Source organism: Echiichthys vipera, assembly GCF_963691815.1.
Source record: "Echiichthys vipera genome assembly, chromosome: 7".
NCBI classification, from domain to species: Eukaryota; Metazoa; Chordata; class Actinopteri; order Perciformes; family Trachinidae; genus Echiichthys; species Echiichthys vipera.
Genome location: NC_139832.1, coordinates 2769439 through 2786754, shown reverse-complemented (window position 1 = coordinate 2786754; position 17316 = coordinate 2769439). Strand labels below are relative to the sequence as shown.

The 17316-nt window shown below is 46.4% G+C and overlaps 1 protein-coding gene across 2 annotated transcripts in view; it reads left to right on the top strand.

Annotated features, from left to right (window-relative positions):
- The window catches only part of pot1 (protection of telomeres 1 homolog), a 93560-nt gene that overhangs the window by 20156 nt on the left and 56088 nt on the right, over positions 1–17316 (top strand). For both annotated transcript variants that reach the window (XM_083916128.1, XM_083916127.1), the window contains exons 4-8: positions 2404–2504; positions 9732–9836; positions 12319–12393; positions 13533–13659; positions 15925–16055. In XM_083916128.1, coding sequence (XP_083772254.1) covers positions 2404–2504; positions 9732–9836; positions 12319–12393; positions 13533–13659; positions 15925–16055 — 539 coding nt within the window. The remainder of the gene's footprint in view (positions 1–2403; positions 2505–9731; positions 9837–12318; positions 12394–13532; positions 13660–15924; positions 16056–17316) is intronic.

Sequence of the window (17316 nt, the reverse complement as noted above, 5' to 3'; positions counted from 1 at the left end):
CGCCTGTTGGGACATAGAAAAAAGAAGGAGGGACCATGCGCGGACATTTAAAACAATGGCGGTGAAAGGTTCATGTTGGTGTGATGCGGAGGTGGAGTGTTTACTGCAGATTTGGTCGATGAAAAGATTCAAAAACAGTCGACAAGACGCACAAAAACTCCGAGGTCTACGGAAAGATCTGGAAACAAAGCCACGCATCGCCATGACGTCATCAATGCGCGTGACGTGTTACGGCGTGATGACGTATAGGCAGCAAGAAGCATTCGCCGAGGCCCAGGTAGTGTGAGTACAAACGGGCCTGGAGGGGGGGACAAGGACCCTAAAGGGCGCGGTGCGGAAGGACAGTGTGAGTGCGCCCTGAGTGTGCAGGTGTGCGTGAGGGGGAGAGGGAGTGAGAGAGAGAGAGACATGAAAGTGTCTCGATGGCTTATTTGATGTGTGCAAGTGTCCAAAAAATGGGATGATTTTGAGCCACAGTTACACTTTAAGCGTAGATTTGCCGTCTTACACTACGGCCCCTTCATTCAATATGTGGAAGACACACAAAATATATATATGAGACACACACAACTTACAGTGTATTTGTTTCTTCGCTAATAAATATGTGAAATACACAAAGGTTTGATTGCGTGCAGCAGGTAAATGAGCGCTTGTGCTGCTGGAAAAATCGGACTGAATCAGTCCGTAAACAAAAATAGGAGCCCAAAGTTGTGCATTGTAGTCCAGGGTTGATGGTGCATGTGTGTGCGTGCGTGTGAATGTTTGTGTGTAAAGCTGTTTGGATTGTAGTACAAGCACACAGAGGCCAGCATGTCCCATTGTTGCCTTGTCTGTGGCCTTCTTATCTCTGGGCAGCCTGATTAAAGAGCCGCAGAGAGCTGAGGCTCTTATTGTGGCGGCGCACATTCTTTCTTTTATTCATTTAAACGCTCTGACACCCCGCCTGTGTCTCCAGCTGCAGGATGAGCAGGGCCACCTCCCCCAGTATTGTATGGTTTATAGACAGCCTGACAGTTTTGCTACAGTGTTTGACCCGCTGGTGCATTGTGGGGCTGATTTGTGATGGTGTCACTATTGTTTCTCCTATTTCAGTTTCTTTTGTCGTCCTGTTTTTAGACATTCGTAAAATCCACTGTCATTCCGATGTGTTATTGTCCCATCAATAAACTAGACTGTTGTTGTTCTCTGTTTCCTGCACGATGCAGAGAACCAGTGAGCCGTGCTGAACAGATGAGCGTGACACGGAGCCATCTGAGAAGCAATATGGGGAAGCATTTTAAATTCAACTCTGCAGATGCCGTCGAATGCAACTGTCTGCCTTACTGTTCTGCTCATCTGTCACTCAACTGTTGCACTGGAGGCTCCACCAGTGAACAAAACTACATAATATAAAGAGTCTGCCACTCTTTGCAGTGCACTCACAGAGAGAGTGTGCACCTGATGGCAGGGCAAGATGCATTTGGAGGTCACCTGCACAGTTATTATAAGTGATTGTATTGTTTCTCTATAATTTGGCCAAAATATAAAACAATAAAGACCCTTGGGGATCCATAACCATTTTTAGTTACCAAGTGAGAAGGGTTCACCCCGGGTTCAACTCCACTACGCCGTGAAGACGGGTGCCCGGGCTTAGGGACCTCGGTGTGAGACTCAGGGACCTCCATCAGGACCCTGCCCCGCACTCTGCGGATCTACGGAGGTTTCCAGCCTCTTTTATATCTAAGGCTCTAATTTGACGGATTAGTGATAAAATCATAGTACCGTATTTTCCGCACTATAAGGCGCACCACATTATAAGGAGCATAGAACAGACGCTACAGTGGAGGCTGGGGTTACGTTCTGCATCCATTAGATGGAGCTGCTCTAAAGGGAACGTCAACACAACAGTCAGGGGAGGTCGTCTTGTTGCTTCCTCCACTTCGGCACCATTGATTGGTTCATGTTCAACTCTCTGGCTGCTGCTCTATTCCCGTGTTCTGCTGCGTGACTAATGGCCTTGAGTGTAAACTCTGCGTCGTAAGCGTGTCTCTTAATAGGAGCCATTTTGGGCTCTTTACACAAACACACACATGGAAATGAAACGGCACGCTTCACGCAGTCGTATATCTCAACATGCACCGCGCGTTACTTCTTCTACGGTGGAAAATAGAGTCGGCGGCTGCTCACCGTAGTTGGAGACCTGTTGTGGCTCAATATTGGTCCATATATAAGGAGCACCGCATTATAAGGCGCACTTGAGACATATGAAGGTTTTTAGGTGCAACTTATAGTGAGGAAAACACGGTAAATTGTGACTTATTGTCTATAGATTCTCCACCTGAACGCCGAACGTCAATCCGAATGCTAAATCTACGCTGTTGCTTTGCGTGAGTTTAAAACTTGTGCTGCGTTTGTTTTTTGCAGAAGAAGTTTCTCCGCCAAACTCCTCGTCTCAGAACCCGTCGATCAACGTCATCCTGTTCGGAGAGTTGGCCGAGGACTTCAATCAAGCCGTCGATCAAGGGGTAGGTTTGCCGTTTTTGGGTTCTTTTTCCTCTTGAAATGATGTTATTTATAAATAAAAAGGCAAAAACCTATTTATTATCAATATATTATGGATATCCACAACATTATATAAGAGAAAACCTCCTCATGGTCTCTTACGTTCCTGGAAAAACTGAATACCTCTCTTTTTAAAACTACATTTGTAGCAGATTTCTCAGCCCTGAAATGTGAATCACACGTTAAATGTGGATCCAAAGTATATTTAGTGCGTGCAGACGTGCTTTTATGACAGAGTGTGAATGGAGATGATGGTGGTGACGATGAATCTAATTAACAGTTTGACTTATTTCATTTTCCCTTTGCTTTGTGTCACCTGAGTGTTAACGAGGCCTCCCGGTGCAGTTGTTCCTCTCAACCTTCCCCTGACAACCCCACCTTTATCTGGAAGTCCCATGATGCTTTGCAGAGAATATTTAGGGATGCATTCGTTTTTTTGGGTGTAGTTGTTGTGATAAATGGAAATTCTCAGATACTAAACACAGCTTTTTTTTACCTAATTTCTAAAATGATCGACTCTCTGAAAACAGGACTGAACGGGGACATTTGGGACGGGACCTGGAGCTCGATGCAGGGTTTGTACGGGTGTTCAAAATCCTTAAACGCTTGAATTAAAGTACATTTTCAAGGTTTGAACAGTGGTTGGATTCTGGGTGATTATTATTATATGATGATTTACCACAAGGAACATACGATCTCCATATCTGAGTGACTGAAAACAGCATTTTCTGGCATTTTTGCATGAAATAGAACTTTTCTCAGATTCTCAGATGATCAGAATAGTTTCTGATTATATTTCTTTGGAGTTAGTTTTCCTTTCATTTGTCGTCCATCTGGAGAAAGCTGTCTCAAACATCATGTTGGTTGTTTACAGGACAATAACATCTAATTTAATGTGATGAACAAGTGCAATAATGAGTTTACTGAAGACTGAGGATTGTTCTGGATACAAATCTGGATGTTACCGCAGCTGTTTGGTGCTGGAAAAGCGTGAAAAAGCAGCTTGCAATGCGTGAGAACTGCTGTGATTGTACTTTGGAAAAGGTGCAAGAACCCCGTATGTGGTATTATCGGGGTGTTAATTATGCTAATTTACAATTATCATAAATCAGTCAGTCAGTCAGTCAGTCAGTCAGTCAGTCAGTCAGTCCCATCATTACATCAATCTATCCATCCATCCATCAATCATCCATCAATCAATCCATCCATCCATCAATCATCCATCCATCAATCATCCATCCATCCAACCATCAATCAACCAACGAACAAACCATCAATCAATCCATCCGTCCGTCCGTCCGTCCGTCCGTCCGTCCATCCATCCATCCATCCATCAATCCATCAATCTGTCCGTCCATCCATCCATCCATCAATCCATCCATCAATCCATCCATTAATCCATCCATCAATCAATCTATCAATCCGTCCATCCGTCCATCCAACAATCAATCCATCCATCCGTCCATCCATCCATCCATCAATCCATCAATCAATCCATCAATCAATCCGTCCATCCATCAATCAATCAATCCATCCATCAATTGACCAATCAATCCATCCATCAATCAATCAATCCATCCATCCGTCCATCCGTCCATCCATCAATCAATCCATCAATCTATCAATCCATCAATCCGTCCGTCCATCCATCCATCAATCAATCCATCCATCCGTCCATCCATTAATCCATCAATCAATCCATCAATCTATCAATCCATCAATCCGTCCGTCCATCCATCTTTCAATCAATCCATCCATCCAACACCCAGAAACAATAGTTTTCTCTCTATTGTCGTTTTGATGCCTGAATAAACACAGATGGTCCTTTGAGAAAGCGTTCAATGTTTCATCTAAAAAATAAATTTAAAAAAGTGTCCAATGTTTCCCTGGAGAGAGAAATAAATTACCGTTTGATCAAAACCGTCCTGTTTCTCATTTTAAATGTCGTTAACGCTTCATATTAATCTGAATATGAAACAACTTTACAATTTCATTCTTCCTTATGAGAAAGTGATCCTTCCCGTGAGACGAAAACAACCAAACAAACTTCTTTTTGTGGTTATTTTTTCCTCTAAATTAACTTTGTATGTTTCACTCAGAGTTTGTATTATTATTGTTTTAGTCTTTGGTTGATTAATCCGACTTTTTATTGTTGCTGTTGAGCTTCTTCTACTATTAAACCACGTTTTAGCAACTGGCTCTGTTTTCTACCCCAAACCCGTCACTCTGCCTGAAATAACATGTATTTTACTACAGTACATTTACTATATTTAACTGATTTAGGTCAGTTATCAGGCCCTACGATAGACTTGCGTCCTGTCCAGGGTGGACCCCGCCTCACGCCCAATGTCAGCTGGGATCGGCTCCAGCCCCCCGCGACCCCGACAGGGACAAGCGGTTGAAGATGAATGAATGAATGTCAGTGATCAGGGGGCGACACGGTGGTGTGTGTGGTGGTTAGCACTGTAGCCTCACAGCGAGAGGGTTCCAGGTTTGAATCCCGGCTGGGGCCCTTCTGTGTGGGGTTTGCGTGTTCTCACCGTGTCTGCGTGGGTTTTCTCCGGGTTCTCCGGTTTCCTCCCACAGTCCAAAGACGTGCAGGTGTTCGGTTCATTGATGACTCTAAATCACCCGTAGGTGTGAATGGTTGTCTGTCTCTGTTCGTCTCTATGTGTCCTGTGATAGACTGGCGTCCTGTCCAGGGTGGACCCCGACTCATGTCCAATGTCAGCTGGGATCGGCTCCAGCCCCCCAGCGACCGCGATAGGGACAAGAGGTTGAAGATGAATGAATGAATGATGTCAGTTATCAGGGGGCGACACAGTGGTGTGGTGGTTAGCACTGTCACCTCACAGCGAGAGGGTTCCTATGTGTCCTGTGATAGACTGGCGTCCTGTCCAGGGTGTACCCGACCTCACGCCCTATGTCAGCTGGGATCGGCTCCAGCCCCCCGCGACCCCGACTGGGACAAGCGGTTGAAGATGAATGAATGAATGTCAGTGATCAGGGGCGACACAGTGGTGTGTGTGGTGGTTAGCACTGTAGCCTCACAGCGAGAGGGTTCCCAGTTTGAATCCCGGCTGGGGCCCTTCTGTGTGGAGTTTGCATGTTGTCCCCGTGTCTGCGTGGGTTTTCTCCGGGTTCTCCGGTTTCCTCCCACAGTCCAAAGACGTGCAGGTGTTCGGTTCATTGATGACTCTAAATCACCCGTAGGTGTGAATGGTTGTCTGTCTCTGTTCGTCTCTATGTGTCCTGTGATAGACTGGCGTCCTGTCCAGGGTGGACCCCGCCTCACGCCCGATGTCAGCTGGGATCGGCTCCAGCCCCCCAGCGACCGCGATAGGGACAAGAGGTTGAAGATGAATGAATGAATGATGTCAGTTATCAGGGGGCGACACAGTGGTGTGGTGGTTAGCACTGTCACCTCACAGCGAGAGGGTTCCTATGTGCCCTGTGATAGACTGGCGTCCTGTCCAGGGTGGACCCCGCCTCACGCCCGATGTCAGCTGGGATCAGCTCAAGCCCCCCAGCGACCGCGATAGGGACAAGAGGATGAAGATCTATGAATGGATGTCAGTTATCAGTGCCCTTGTGAGTTTGGAGAAGCCCCTCATTGAAGCCGGCTCCTTTAAGCCTGAGACGGTTGAATGCAGAACCGTTTTTTATAACATGAATATTCATGTCGTGCTGATGAGATTGCATTATGTTGTTTTCATAAAAAAACGAGGCTGTTTGGAAGGCGTGTCTGTGGAAATCGCTTCTTTCTGCATCACAAAGCACATGATGCGGGTGAGCTAATGAGCCGGGAGATTTGTGTGATTTGTTGATGAGTATGACTTTATTCCGTCGGGTGAGAGGAAATCATTTACATATGGTGCGTTCTGAGGAAGTGTGCGCTGCGTGGTGAATTAATATTCTGTGCTTTGACAAAAATAAACGGTGAAACAGACCTAAACACAGCGGTGGAGAGTCATTTAGTATTTTGTACTTCACTTTATTGTTCTACTCTACTACATATCAGAGGGAAATATTGTAGTTTTTACTCCACTGCATTTATTTAATAGCTACTTTACAGATTAATAATTTAATTCAACATGGCTCTCAGCAAGAAACCGGTGGATTGTGACTCCAGGTAGAGAATGAGTCCTGACCCCAAGTGAAGGAGTTCAAGGACCTCGGGATCATGTTCACGAGTGAGGGGACGATGGAGCGTGAGTTTGGCCGGAGAATCGGAGCAGCGGGGGCGGAGCTGCAGTCGCTCTACCGCACCGTTGTGACGAAAAGAGAGCTGAGGAAGGCAAAGCTCTGGATCTACCGCTCAGTCTTGGTTCCTACCCTCACCTGTGGTCATGAAAGCTGGGTCAGGACCCAAAGAACCAGGTCCAGGTCCAAGCGGCCGAATGGGTTTACCTACCACCACCTAGAAATCTGAATCTAGAAATGTATTTTCCTGTACTGTGCATTTTGTTTCTTTTGCTGTGGTATTGAAAGAAGTGTCGAACGTTGTTTTTTAATACTAGTACAGTATCAACCTGACTGAGTACTTCTTCTACCTCTGAACCTTTTTGTTTTCATAGGTAGATATTGACAAAAGTACGACAATAACACCCAAGTCGTAATAAACCGATACAATTTCTGGTCAGTACTGCTTCTGCGATGCCTTTTCATGTATTTGCATCAAGTGATTACCACTCTAACAGTTTTCATCGTCAGTGGCAGAGTCCGCCATTCCTGAGCTAGACTCAGGCTGCATCTGCACATTAAGGCTTCACCGGAAACAATGCATGGATATCAGCCTCATTATTTTACCGTCTCCTGCAGCTACACTGAGTTCTCCCAGAGCTGCAGTGCGGTCTGACTGCCAGAGTTAATGTTCCGGTATAAGTGGAGGCAAAAATGCTCAGGGCCGTTTGTATTTCTTTTAAACCAATCTCAATCGTCTTTGGGCGACGCTGAGCATCAACGGTGCCCTTGCAAAACAAATAGCTGGGATAGTGGAAGGGCCTGACATCCAGTGTGGTGTCGTATATCAGGTGTTATAAAGCTGCTTCATTTTAAAGGAGCAGCAGAGGCCTTCAGGTAGTGTAAACATGTGAAAGGCCCTCTCCAGAGCCAGTGTTGGGTTCGTTTGCTCTGGGCTACTGTAGAGACATGACTGAGGACGGGGACAAGGACCTGCCCTGTACGGAGATACAGCGGGTCATCAGAAGGAAACAAAAACACTTTTTCATGTGAAACCTTTTCAAATCACTCCTTAGAACCCGTTAGTATAGACTTGTATTATGTGTTTATTTACCATCATTGTGTCTTGCTTTTGTCTGGGGCATACTCTTTAGCTCTCTGTTGTTTTGAACTCTGAGAATCCTGCTTTTGCTTTACTTTGGCTTAAAATTCTCTATAAATGGGTTTTTATTATTACCATTATCCTTCCATGGCTCTCTGGAAACCGGCTGATTGCTTACACCACGTAGGGAATGAGTCCTTACCCCAAGTGAAGGAGCTCAAGTACCTCGGGATCATGTTCACGAGTGAGGGGACGATGGAGCGTGAGTTTGGCCGGAGAATCGGAGCAGCGGGGGCGGTGCTGCAGTCGCTCTACCGCACCGTTGTGATGAAAAGAGAGCTGAGGAAGGCAAAGCTCTGGATCTACCGGTCAGTCCTGGTTCCTACCCTCACCTGTGGTCATGAAAGCTGGGTCAGGACCCAAAGAACCAGGTCGTGGGTACAAGCAGCTGAAATGTGTTTTCTCATGAGGGGGGCTGGAGTCTCCCTTAGAGAGAGGGGGAGAAGTTGCATGTACACTGGTGAAGCAGCCACAGGAAACACAAACCAATGCATTTGTCACCAGTAGGTCCTCTGTGGTTTCTGCTCCAGACCTTTAATATAAGACCGCTCTTCAAGTCAAATTCAAAGTCAGCTTTATTGTCAATTCTTAACATGAACAAGACATACAAGGAATCAAAATGTTCATATGCGTAGACTAGACGAGACAAAGACAAGACACAATTTGTAAAGTGCTGTAAACAAGCTAACTGCAGGTGTGGCACATTGTGTTGTTATTTTAACCTGATTTGATCATTTTTGTTTGTGTTGGCGACACGGTGGTGTGGTGGTTGGCACTGTCGCCTCACAGCTGGGGCCCTTCTGTGTGGAGATGCATGTTCTCCCCGTGTCTGCGTGGGTTTTCTCCGGGTTCTCCGGTTTCCTCCCACAGTCCAAAGACGTGCAGGTGTTCGGTTCATTGATGACTCTAAATCACCCGTAGGTGTGAATGGTTGTCTGTCTCTGTTCGTCTCTATGTGTCCTGTGATAGACTGGCGTCCTGTCCAGGGTGGACCCCGCCTCACGCCCGATGTTAGCTGGGATCGGCTTCAGCCCCCCCACGACCCCGACAGGGACAAGAGGATGAAGATGAAAGATTGAATGAATGTATTTAACAAATGTACAGTGTCCTAGAGTGCATAGAAAGGTGCCTATAAATAAAATGTATTATTATCAACCAGAACCGAAATGTCACGGTTTACAACACTGTCGTCTGCTTTAAAGAATAGACGACCCACAAATCCTTAATGTACCAGGGCTCTTGGTGGGACGGCTCGCCTCGTGCGGCTCCCTTGAACTTTACAAACAAAGTGACTCATCGTCTGCTCTCAGTCCTCTCTGATACGGTCACATGTGATGTTGTTTACGGAGCTGCGAGTCTGTTTTTGACCTGGAAGAGGACAGCAAACACATCAGGGATAATCCTCCCGTCGGCAGCATCTCCCTGTGTTTTCCGTCTCCCCACAGCGGCATCTTGATGGAAGTCAAATCGCCGTAAAGCTGGTTTGAAGGCAGGGAGTCATCGCAGGCTGAGCTGCCGCGCTCGCCTGTAGATCACAGAGGTCTTGTCAAGCTGCGTGTCTCTCTAACGTGATTATTGAGACTATCTGCTGTCCCTTTTGTCAGCCCTGAGCACGGGCGTTAAAGCTGTCTCAGGGGGCAGCTGACACGCCGAACAAAAGACAATCTCCCCTTTTCACACCAGCTTATCATCGGCGGCTTGTTGTGACGTCTTACTTACCGTCTCCCAACGAGGCAACATCTGCTGCTTCAATCTGTCCTCCCTCTGGGAAGAAGGATGCATATTTATCTCTCCTCACTCTCCGTTTTTTAATCCCAGATTCCTCTGCTTGTTGTTTCCCCTGCAGGACGTGGTCGTGGCCTCTGGCTTCACTGTTGGCAAATCTCCCACAGCTCACAAGGACAAGCTGCACCCCTGTAACCTGCTGCTGTCGGGAGACGCCTGCGTTTACGTGAGCACTTTCAGAAATCTGAGTAATATGCACCGTTTATATGTATGCATACAAAATAGGCTGTTTCCCACTGTACGGTTCATTTGCACCCTGGGGGCTCTCAATCTCGGGCGGCTGTAGCTCAGGAGGTAGAGCAGGTTGTCCCCTGATTACAGGATCGGCGGTTTGAACCCTCCTGTCAACATGTGGAAGAGCAATATAATGAACCTTAAATTGCTCCCCAACGGTCACCCCGCACCTTGCATCGGTGTCTTTGTGTGTGAATGAAAGGCCCATTTATGCACCTTTAACATATGATGTAACCACCAACTTCGCATGCCTCCATGTGGCTTTACGTTGGCACCAGATGGCAGCGTCACAAGTAACAACAAGCATGTATGGATAGAACTGGCCCACCAGGGGCCCATAAAGACAGAGGCCCTGACTCATAAAATGATGCAAAACAATTACAAAGACATATAAAACAACAAAAAACTGACTAAAAATGACCACAAAGTGAAATGAAATGACTCCAAAACGACTAAAAGTCGACTCTTCCTCTGACATGTCGAAGAGCAAGACACTGAACCTTAAACGGTCGACCCGCGCCTTGCATCGGTGTCTTTGTGTGTGAATGAAAGGCACGTTTATGCACCAATGAAAGAAGATGCGTTCATTTCAAACGATGTAACCACCAACCTCGCATGCCTCCATGTGGCTTTACGTTCGCACCAGATGGCAGTGCAAAAGTAACAGCGAGCAGGGACACGCCCAGGGGCCCATAAAGACAGAAGCCCTGACTCATAAAATGATGCAAAACAATTACAAAGACATATAAAACAACAAAAAATGGACGTAAACTGACCACAAAGTGAAATGAAATGACTCCAAAACGACTAAAAGTCTTTGAATTTGAATTCTTGTTCCTCTGACATGTCTGAGCCCAGGGGCCCATTGTCTCAGAATATGTCCAAGCATGCATGTCATTGTCATTTTGTACCTCCTTAAGAAAGTGTTGTTTAACTCGGGTTGGAGGGTTATAGGTAGTGATGCACCGATCCAGTTGTTTCCAATCCAATCCGATACCTGGGCTGAGCGTAACGCCCGATACCCAACACCTGACCCGATCCTCCTGTTGAATGAATAAAGCGTACACCTGTCCATGTGAGTGAAGGCATCAGGCTTGACGTAAACATTTAGCCTTGTTAAAAACTGTACTGCTGTGTGATATTCATAAAAAAGAAACGACCGGATCAGTATACTGGATCCGCCTCAATCATCTGATATCCGATCCTGCTGATCTGTCAGCGTCAGAGCCGATATCAGACCCGGGTCTCTGTTTACCTGCTGATGAATCTCATTCGCTTCTCGTGTTTCTTTACCCGCGGGCTCAGTCATCACTACCTTAACCACTACAACAAGACTCCCCAGACTCACAGCTGTTCATTTCACACGTTGTGTTATTCTGCAGAAAACCGAGGCCGGCCGTGCTCGCAGTTTTAACGAGGCACTTCTTTCATTATGTCGAGAGAAAGAGCTTTGTTGTCTTGAGATTGAGAAGATTATTAGAGTGTTTTTGTGCACGCACCGTGAGGGTTGGTGTTTAATTTAGCCGTACTCATTAAAGGAATTCTATTTAACTTCTTATCACAAGGAAACAAAAGATGGTTTCCTCTTAAAATGTTGGTTGGTACAAATGTGGTGCACCCATGTGATGATGTGTATCCATCGATCTGGGCCAAACATTCTTAGGGCGCAATCACACTGTCCATCCGTACCGTGCCCGCACAGGTTTTACGGGTAAAGTCTAGTTCGTTTGACCGGTGTGAGTGCAACCGTACCGCGTCTAGGAGCGGCACGCTTGCCGTCCACGTCCCGTTTGGGAGAGGTGGGCTTTTGTAAAGCACTTGTACGAGCACAAGCGTGCGCACGTGTACGAGCACGAGGCCTACGGCGGTTCTGAGGTCATTTCCTGTGCGCCTGTTGGGACATAGAAAAAAGAAGGAGGGACCATGCGCGGACATTCAAAACAATGGCGGTGAAAGGTTCACGTTGGTGTGATGCGGAGGTGGAGTGTTTACTGCAGATTTGGTCGATGAAAAGATTCAAAAACAGTCGACAAGACGCACAAAAACTCTGAGGTCTACGGAAAGATCTGGAAACAAAGCCACGCATCGCCATTACGTCATCAATGCGTGTGACAGGTTACGGCGTGCAAGAAGCATTCGCCGAGGCCCAGGTGGTGTGAGTACAAACGGGCCTGGAGGGGGGGACAAGTACCCTAAAGCACGGGGCACGGGACGGACGCACAGTGGGAGTGCGCCCTTAAACTTGGAACATAAGTAATAAGAGGAAACGACCTCTTGATAAAGATAAGTTTCTCTTTTTCTCAGGATAACAAAGCATGTTTTCTCTTTGTTCTTTTCTCGATCTTGCATTTAAAAAAAAAAAGAAGAGCCTGTAGTCACACCACTGTAACCGCCTCTCTGTCTTCATCCTTCAGGTGTCCCGCATGCCGCCATCTCCTAACCCCAGATCCCCGGTGGCCGTCAAGAGGCAGGCTGCGCTCTCCGCTGAGGTCAGAGTTCAAGGCCTTGCTTAGCTGAAGAGGCTTCTGGAGTGTGTGTGTGGGTGTGGGAGGTCTTGTATCTGTCAGGATGCTTTATGTCAGCTGCAGGCTGTCCCAGAGACACCGTGGCTGGATCCCCAGACCTCTGTGTCTGTGTGTGGTGGTGAGGACGTGTCACCGTTTGATACCAGAAGTCTTTAAAGCTTTATACTTCGTAGGGCCCGACAGATAATGGGATTTTTAAGAGTGATACTGATTTTTTTGAGGGGGAAATTTCACTCAATATGGCAACTGATAAACTGTGACCTGTTGAACTGAAATGAAAATAGACATTTTCTATGTGGATTTTGCACTGATACGACTAAAATAATATCTCTCATATGCTTCGATCAGTCGTTTCTGAAGCTTTGAATACTTATTAGCGACACAGTGGTGTGGTGGTTAGCACTGTCACCTCACAGCGAGAGGGTTCCTGGTTCCCTGTGTCTGCGTGGGTTTTCTCCGGGTTCTCCGGTTTCCTCCCACAGTCCAAAGACGTGCAGGTGTTCGGTTCATTGATGACTCTAAATCACCCGTAGGTGTGAATGGTTGTCCGTCTCTGTTCGTCTCTATGTGTCCTGTGATAGACTGGCGTCCTGTCCAGGGTGGACCCCGCCTCACGCCTGATGTCAGCTGGGGTCGGCTCCAGCCCCCCGCGACCCCGATAAACCTGATTATTAATTGTTTGAAACATCAGTTGTGTCTCAGTTTGCCTTCATCACAGCCTGAGGTGATGTCGAGATCAGGATGCTACACATTCACCTCACTGTTTGCACTGCTAGCGTGTTAGCATGTTAGCCTGCATGGCTGGCAGCTGTTATAAGTTTACATTGTCTTGTGATGTTGTGATGATGAATGGGACATGAGACGTCACATCATGTACCACCAGCAACGCTAATGTTTTACCTTAGATATTTCGCCCCTCTGCAGTCCCTTAAAACACGACGTCATCCTAATGCTAGCACGTTAGCATAGTTCAGCTGTTTGAAAGTGTGGCTGTATGAAGTGCTTATCGATAGTTAGTGCGTTACCTGCAAGACATGGAGGTTAGCACGCAGATATCCACACTGAACTGTCCCATTTTTAACCCGACTTCTGTTTCTCCTCAGGTTTCCAAGACGACCAAGATTCCAAAATACACTTACAACCGACTGGACGAGCTGAAGCCCGGCTCCGTGGTCAACGTGTACGGAGTGGTGGTCTTCTTCAAACAGCCGTTCAAGAGCCGCGGCACAGGTACATACGTTCACTTTGTTGTGTTTGTGCAATCATGTGTCATTTTTTACCATGGTCCCCATATTAGTTTAACATGTTAGCATGCTAACAGTTGCTAATTAGCACCGAATACAAATCACAGCCAATAGAAATGTCAATCGTTTTTTAAAGAAAAGAAAGAAAGAACACGACGTTACAGTTAATCCTGTCCGTATGTTTTGAGTTGAGTGAACTGCTGAGATTCTTACAACAAAGTCAAAGTAATATAAGGAACATAAATTAGAGCTTAATGAAAATAAGGTTCCCACATTAGAAATAAGAAAAGTCTTAATTTAAATAGAATAAACGTTACATTGACCAGCTCTAACTGGGGGATCCTGAGGCGTTCCCAGGCCAGTGTGGAGATCTAATCTCTCCACCTGGTCCTGGGTCTTCCCCGAGGCCTCCTCCCAGCTGGACGTGCCTGGAACACCTCCCTAGGGAGGCGCCCAGGGTTCATCCTTACCAGATGATCCTGAACCACCTCAACTGGCTCCTTTCAACACAAAGGAGCAGCAGCTCTACTCCGAGTTCCTCACGGATGCTGAACTTCTCCCCCTCTCTCTAAGGGAGACTCCAGCCCCCCTCCTGAGGAAACACATTTCGGCCGCTTGTACTCGCGACCTGGTTCTTTGGGTCCTGACCCAGCTTTCATGACCACAGGTGAGGGTAGGAACCAGGACTGAGGGTAGATCCAGAGCTTTGTCTTCCTCAGCTCTCTTTTGGTCACAACGGTGCGGTAGAGCGACTGCAGCACCGCCCCCGTTGCTCTGATTCTCCGGCCAAACTCACGCTCCATCGTCCCCTCACTCGTGAACATGATCCCGAGGTCCTTGAACTCCTTCACTTTGGGTGTATTTGGATAGAATTCAGATTAGTTTGATTTATTATTACGACTCGTGTTTTCACATCAGTTTGAACCTGAAGCGGCAGGAAACAGTTAAAATGTTTGATCCTCTTCAGCACCACGGACAGCGACACAGAGCACTCGTGTTTCAAAATGTGGGGGAAGATTGATAGTTATTGGTAAACAGAGACCCAAACACATAAAGCACATCTGCTCCTCTGAGACCGAAACGAGCTGACGGACGGAAAGGAGGAGAAATCGCTCATGAAGTGATAAAAGCTGCATCATCGCTGAGAGAGAGAGAGAGAGAGAGAGAACACACAGTTCTGTCTCGCAGTATTCATAAAACACACTCAGAGAGGCAAAGTGTTTGTATTCAGTTCATGTGTTAATGATCCGATAATAGATGTCTGAGTTCAAACAATGCATTCATCTAATCCACTAAACCTCAGGAACGTTTGTTCCTTTGTTAACACACACATTCACACACACACACACACACACACACACACACACACACACACACACACACACACGAGGAAGTGCAGGCAAAGCTGTTCACCTGAGGAGCAGGCGAGGTTGAACACGCAAGAAGAGTGTCAGAAGTCTGAAGGAAGAGAAATGGAAATGATCGAATACTAAGTCTGAGTCAACCCGCAGCCGTGCAGCACAGGATGATGAAGTGTGTGTGTGTGCTTTGGTGTGTGTGTGTGTGTGTGTGTGTGTGTGTGTGTGGGGGGGGTTATTGTGTTTTTGGGATGATAAAGAAAAAGCAGCATCCGGGGCTGGAAACGGTCCAGACTTCTTCATCACTGTGGATCCTTCAGGCGACTTTGGAAGTAAACCCAGATATTAGACGAATCCATCTGATCAGACACCGAAGAAACACACACACACACACACAAATCAGATGGTAACACAGCAAACCTTTTCACCCACCTCAAGAAACTACATCCTAGCGTGTCCTAACAGCGTCATCGTGTCACATCGACGCTGTCTGTCCGCACTTATTCACTGAACGTGTGGAACAAACTGTAAAATATGCGCCTAAAAAACAGAGAAATGTCTCATGCAACCGCTGACTACACACACACACACACACACACACACACACACACACACACACAAACCTTTTCCCCCACCTAAAGAAACTGCATCCTAACACTTGTGTGTGCTGAGAGTGAAACAGTGAAAATGTCCTTCTGTGTAAATCACACTGGAAATATATAATTATTTTTATGTATTATTATTATTATTACAGGCTGTAAAACGAAAAAATTTACTATTTCAAAACGGTATCATGACTTTCTATAAGCACTGAACAGCTCCTACTTTTTATTTTTATTTTTTAAACGCGTGTCTGTCAGAGTTGTGACCTTAGGACGTTCTTCTCCCCGCAGACTTCTGCTCCAGCTTAAAGATCACCGATCAGTCCGACCAGAAAATCGGCTGCACCATCTTCTGCGAGAAGCTGGAGGATCATCCCAGGATCTTTCAGATCGGAGACATCGTCCGCATGCACAGAGTCAAGGTTCGGACTTTTTAGCTTCAGACTGTTCTTTTTGGGCCGCGCTCACATTAACCCTCCTGTTGTCCTCGGGTCAAAATGACGCCACTGTGTTAAAAACCCCCAAAAAATCCCCTAAACGATATTTTTTTAACTTGAAATTTTACGACTTTTCCTCGATCGGCACCAACAGTAGAAAAAGTGAAATGTAGCTTTTATTCACATTTCCATGTGAGCTACAAAAAAAGGTACAAAGGTCGTCCTGGGGTCAAAATGACCCGGGAGGCACAAAGAGTTGAAATCAAGGTCAAAGAGTTATTTACAAACCACAGAATGTAACAATGTTTGAGTTGTTTTAATCAGTCGCAGACGTAACAAGACAGATCATGGGGTCTTCTCTCGGACTGCTGTGCCTTTGATCAGTCTCAGATCAATGAGGAGCAGACGTGAACGAGACAGTAGCAGACGTAAACAACACACAGGTGTTATCGCAGACTGCAGAGATTATAAAGGTGCTGCAGACGACAGGGCCCCGAACTCTGTCTGTGCTGGAGCCGTGAGTGTGCGTTACAACGCTGAAGAGGCTCTAGAGCGAGACAACTGTGATTCAGAAGAGGAAGTGGAGGATGCATCAGAAGAAGAAGATGGTTAGGACCCAGAGCATGATGAATCATATTCAGAAGAAGAAGAAAACCCTGAAGCTGGAAGAGACTTGGCAACATAACATGGTCCTCAGCAGCGTGTGACCAACACGGCAGGCATGCAGAACAGAACGTCATAAAGATGACCCCAGGACCCACAAGGTATGCCGTTTCTCATGCCCATGACATTGTCTCTACACTCTACCTGTTTATCACACCAGCAACAGAAAAAATAATCCTGGAGATGACAAATCTGGAGGGTTTTCGCAAATACGGAGACAGCTGGAGAAAGATGGATGAGACTGACCTGCAGGCCAACTCAGGGCTGCTACTCTTAGCCGGTGTGTACAGGTCCTGAGGTGAGGCTGCAGCTAGTCTGTGGGATGCACAGAGTGGAAGGCCAATTTTCCGAGTCACAATGCCACTCAAACTCTTTCTCACCCACCCAAGTCTTCTGTCCAAAGGTCGTTGTCCTTTCCATTTCAATGTAAGCTGAACAAAAAAAGGTACAAAGGTCGTCTTGGGGTCAAAATGACCCGTGAGACAAAAAGAGTTGAAATCAAGGTCACAGAGTTATTTACAAACCACAGAATGTTTCAATGTTTAGTTGTTTTAATCAGTCGCAGACGTAAACAAGACAGATC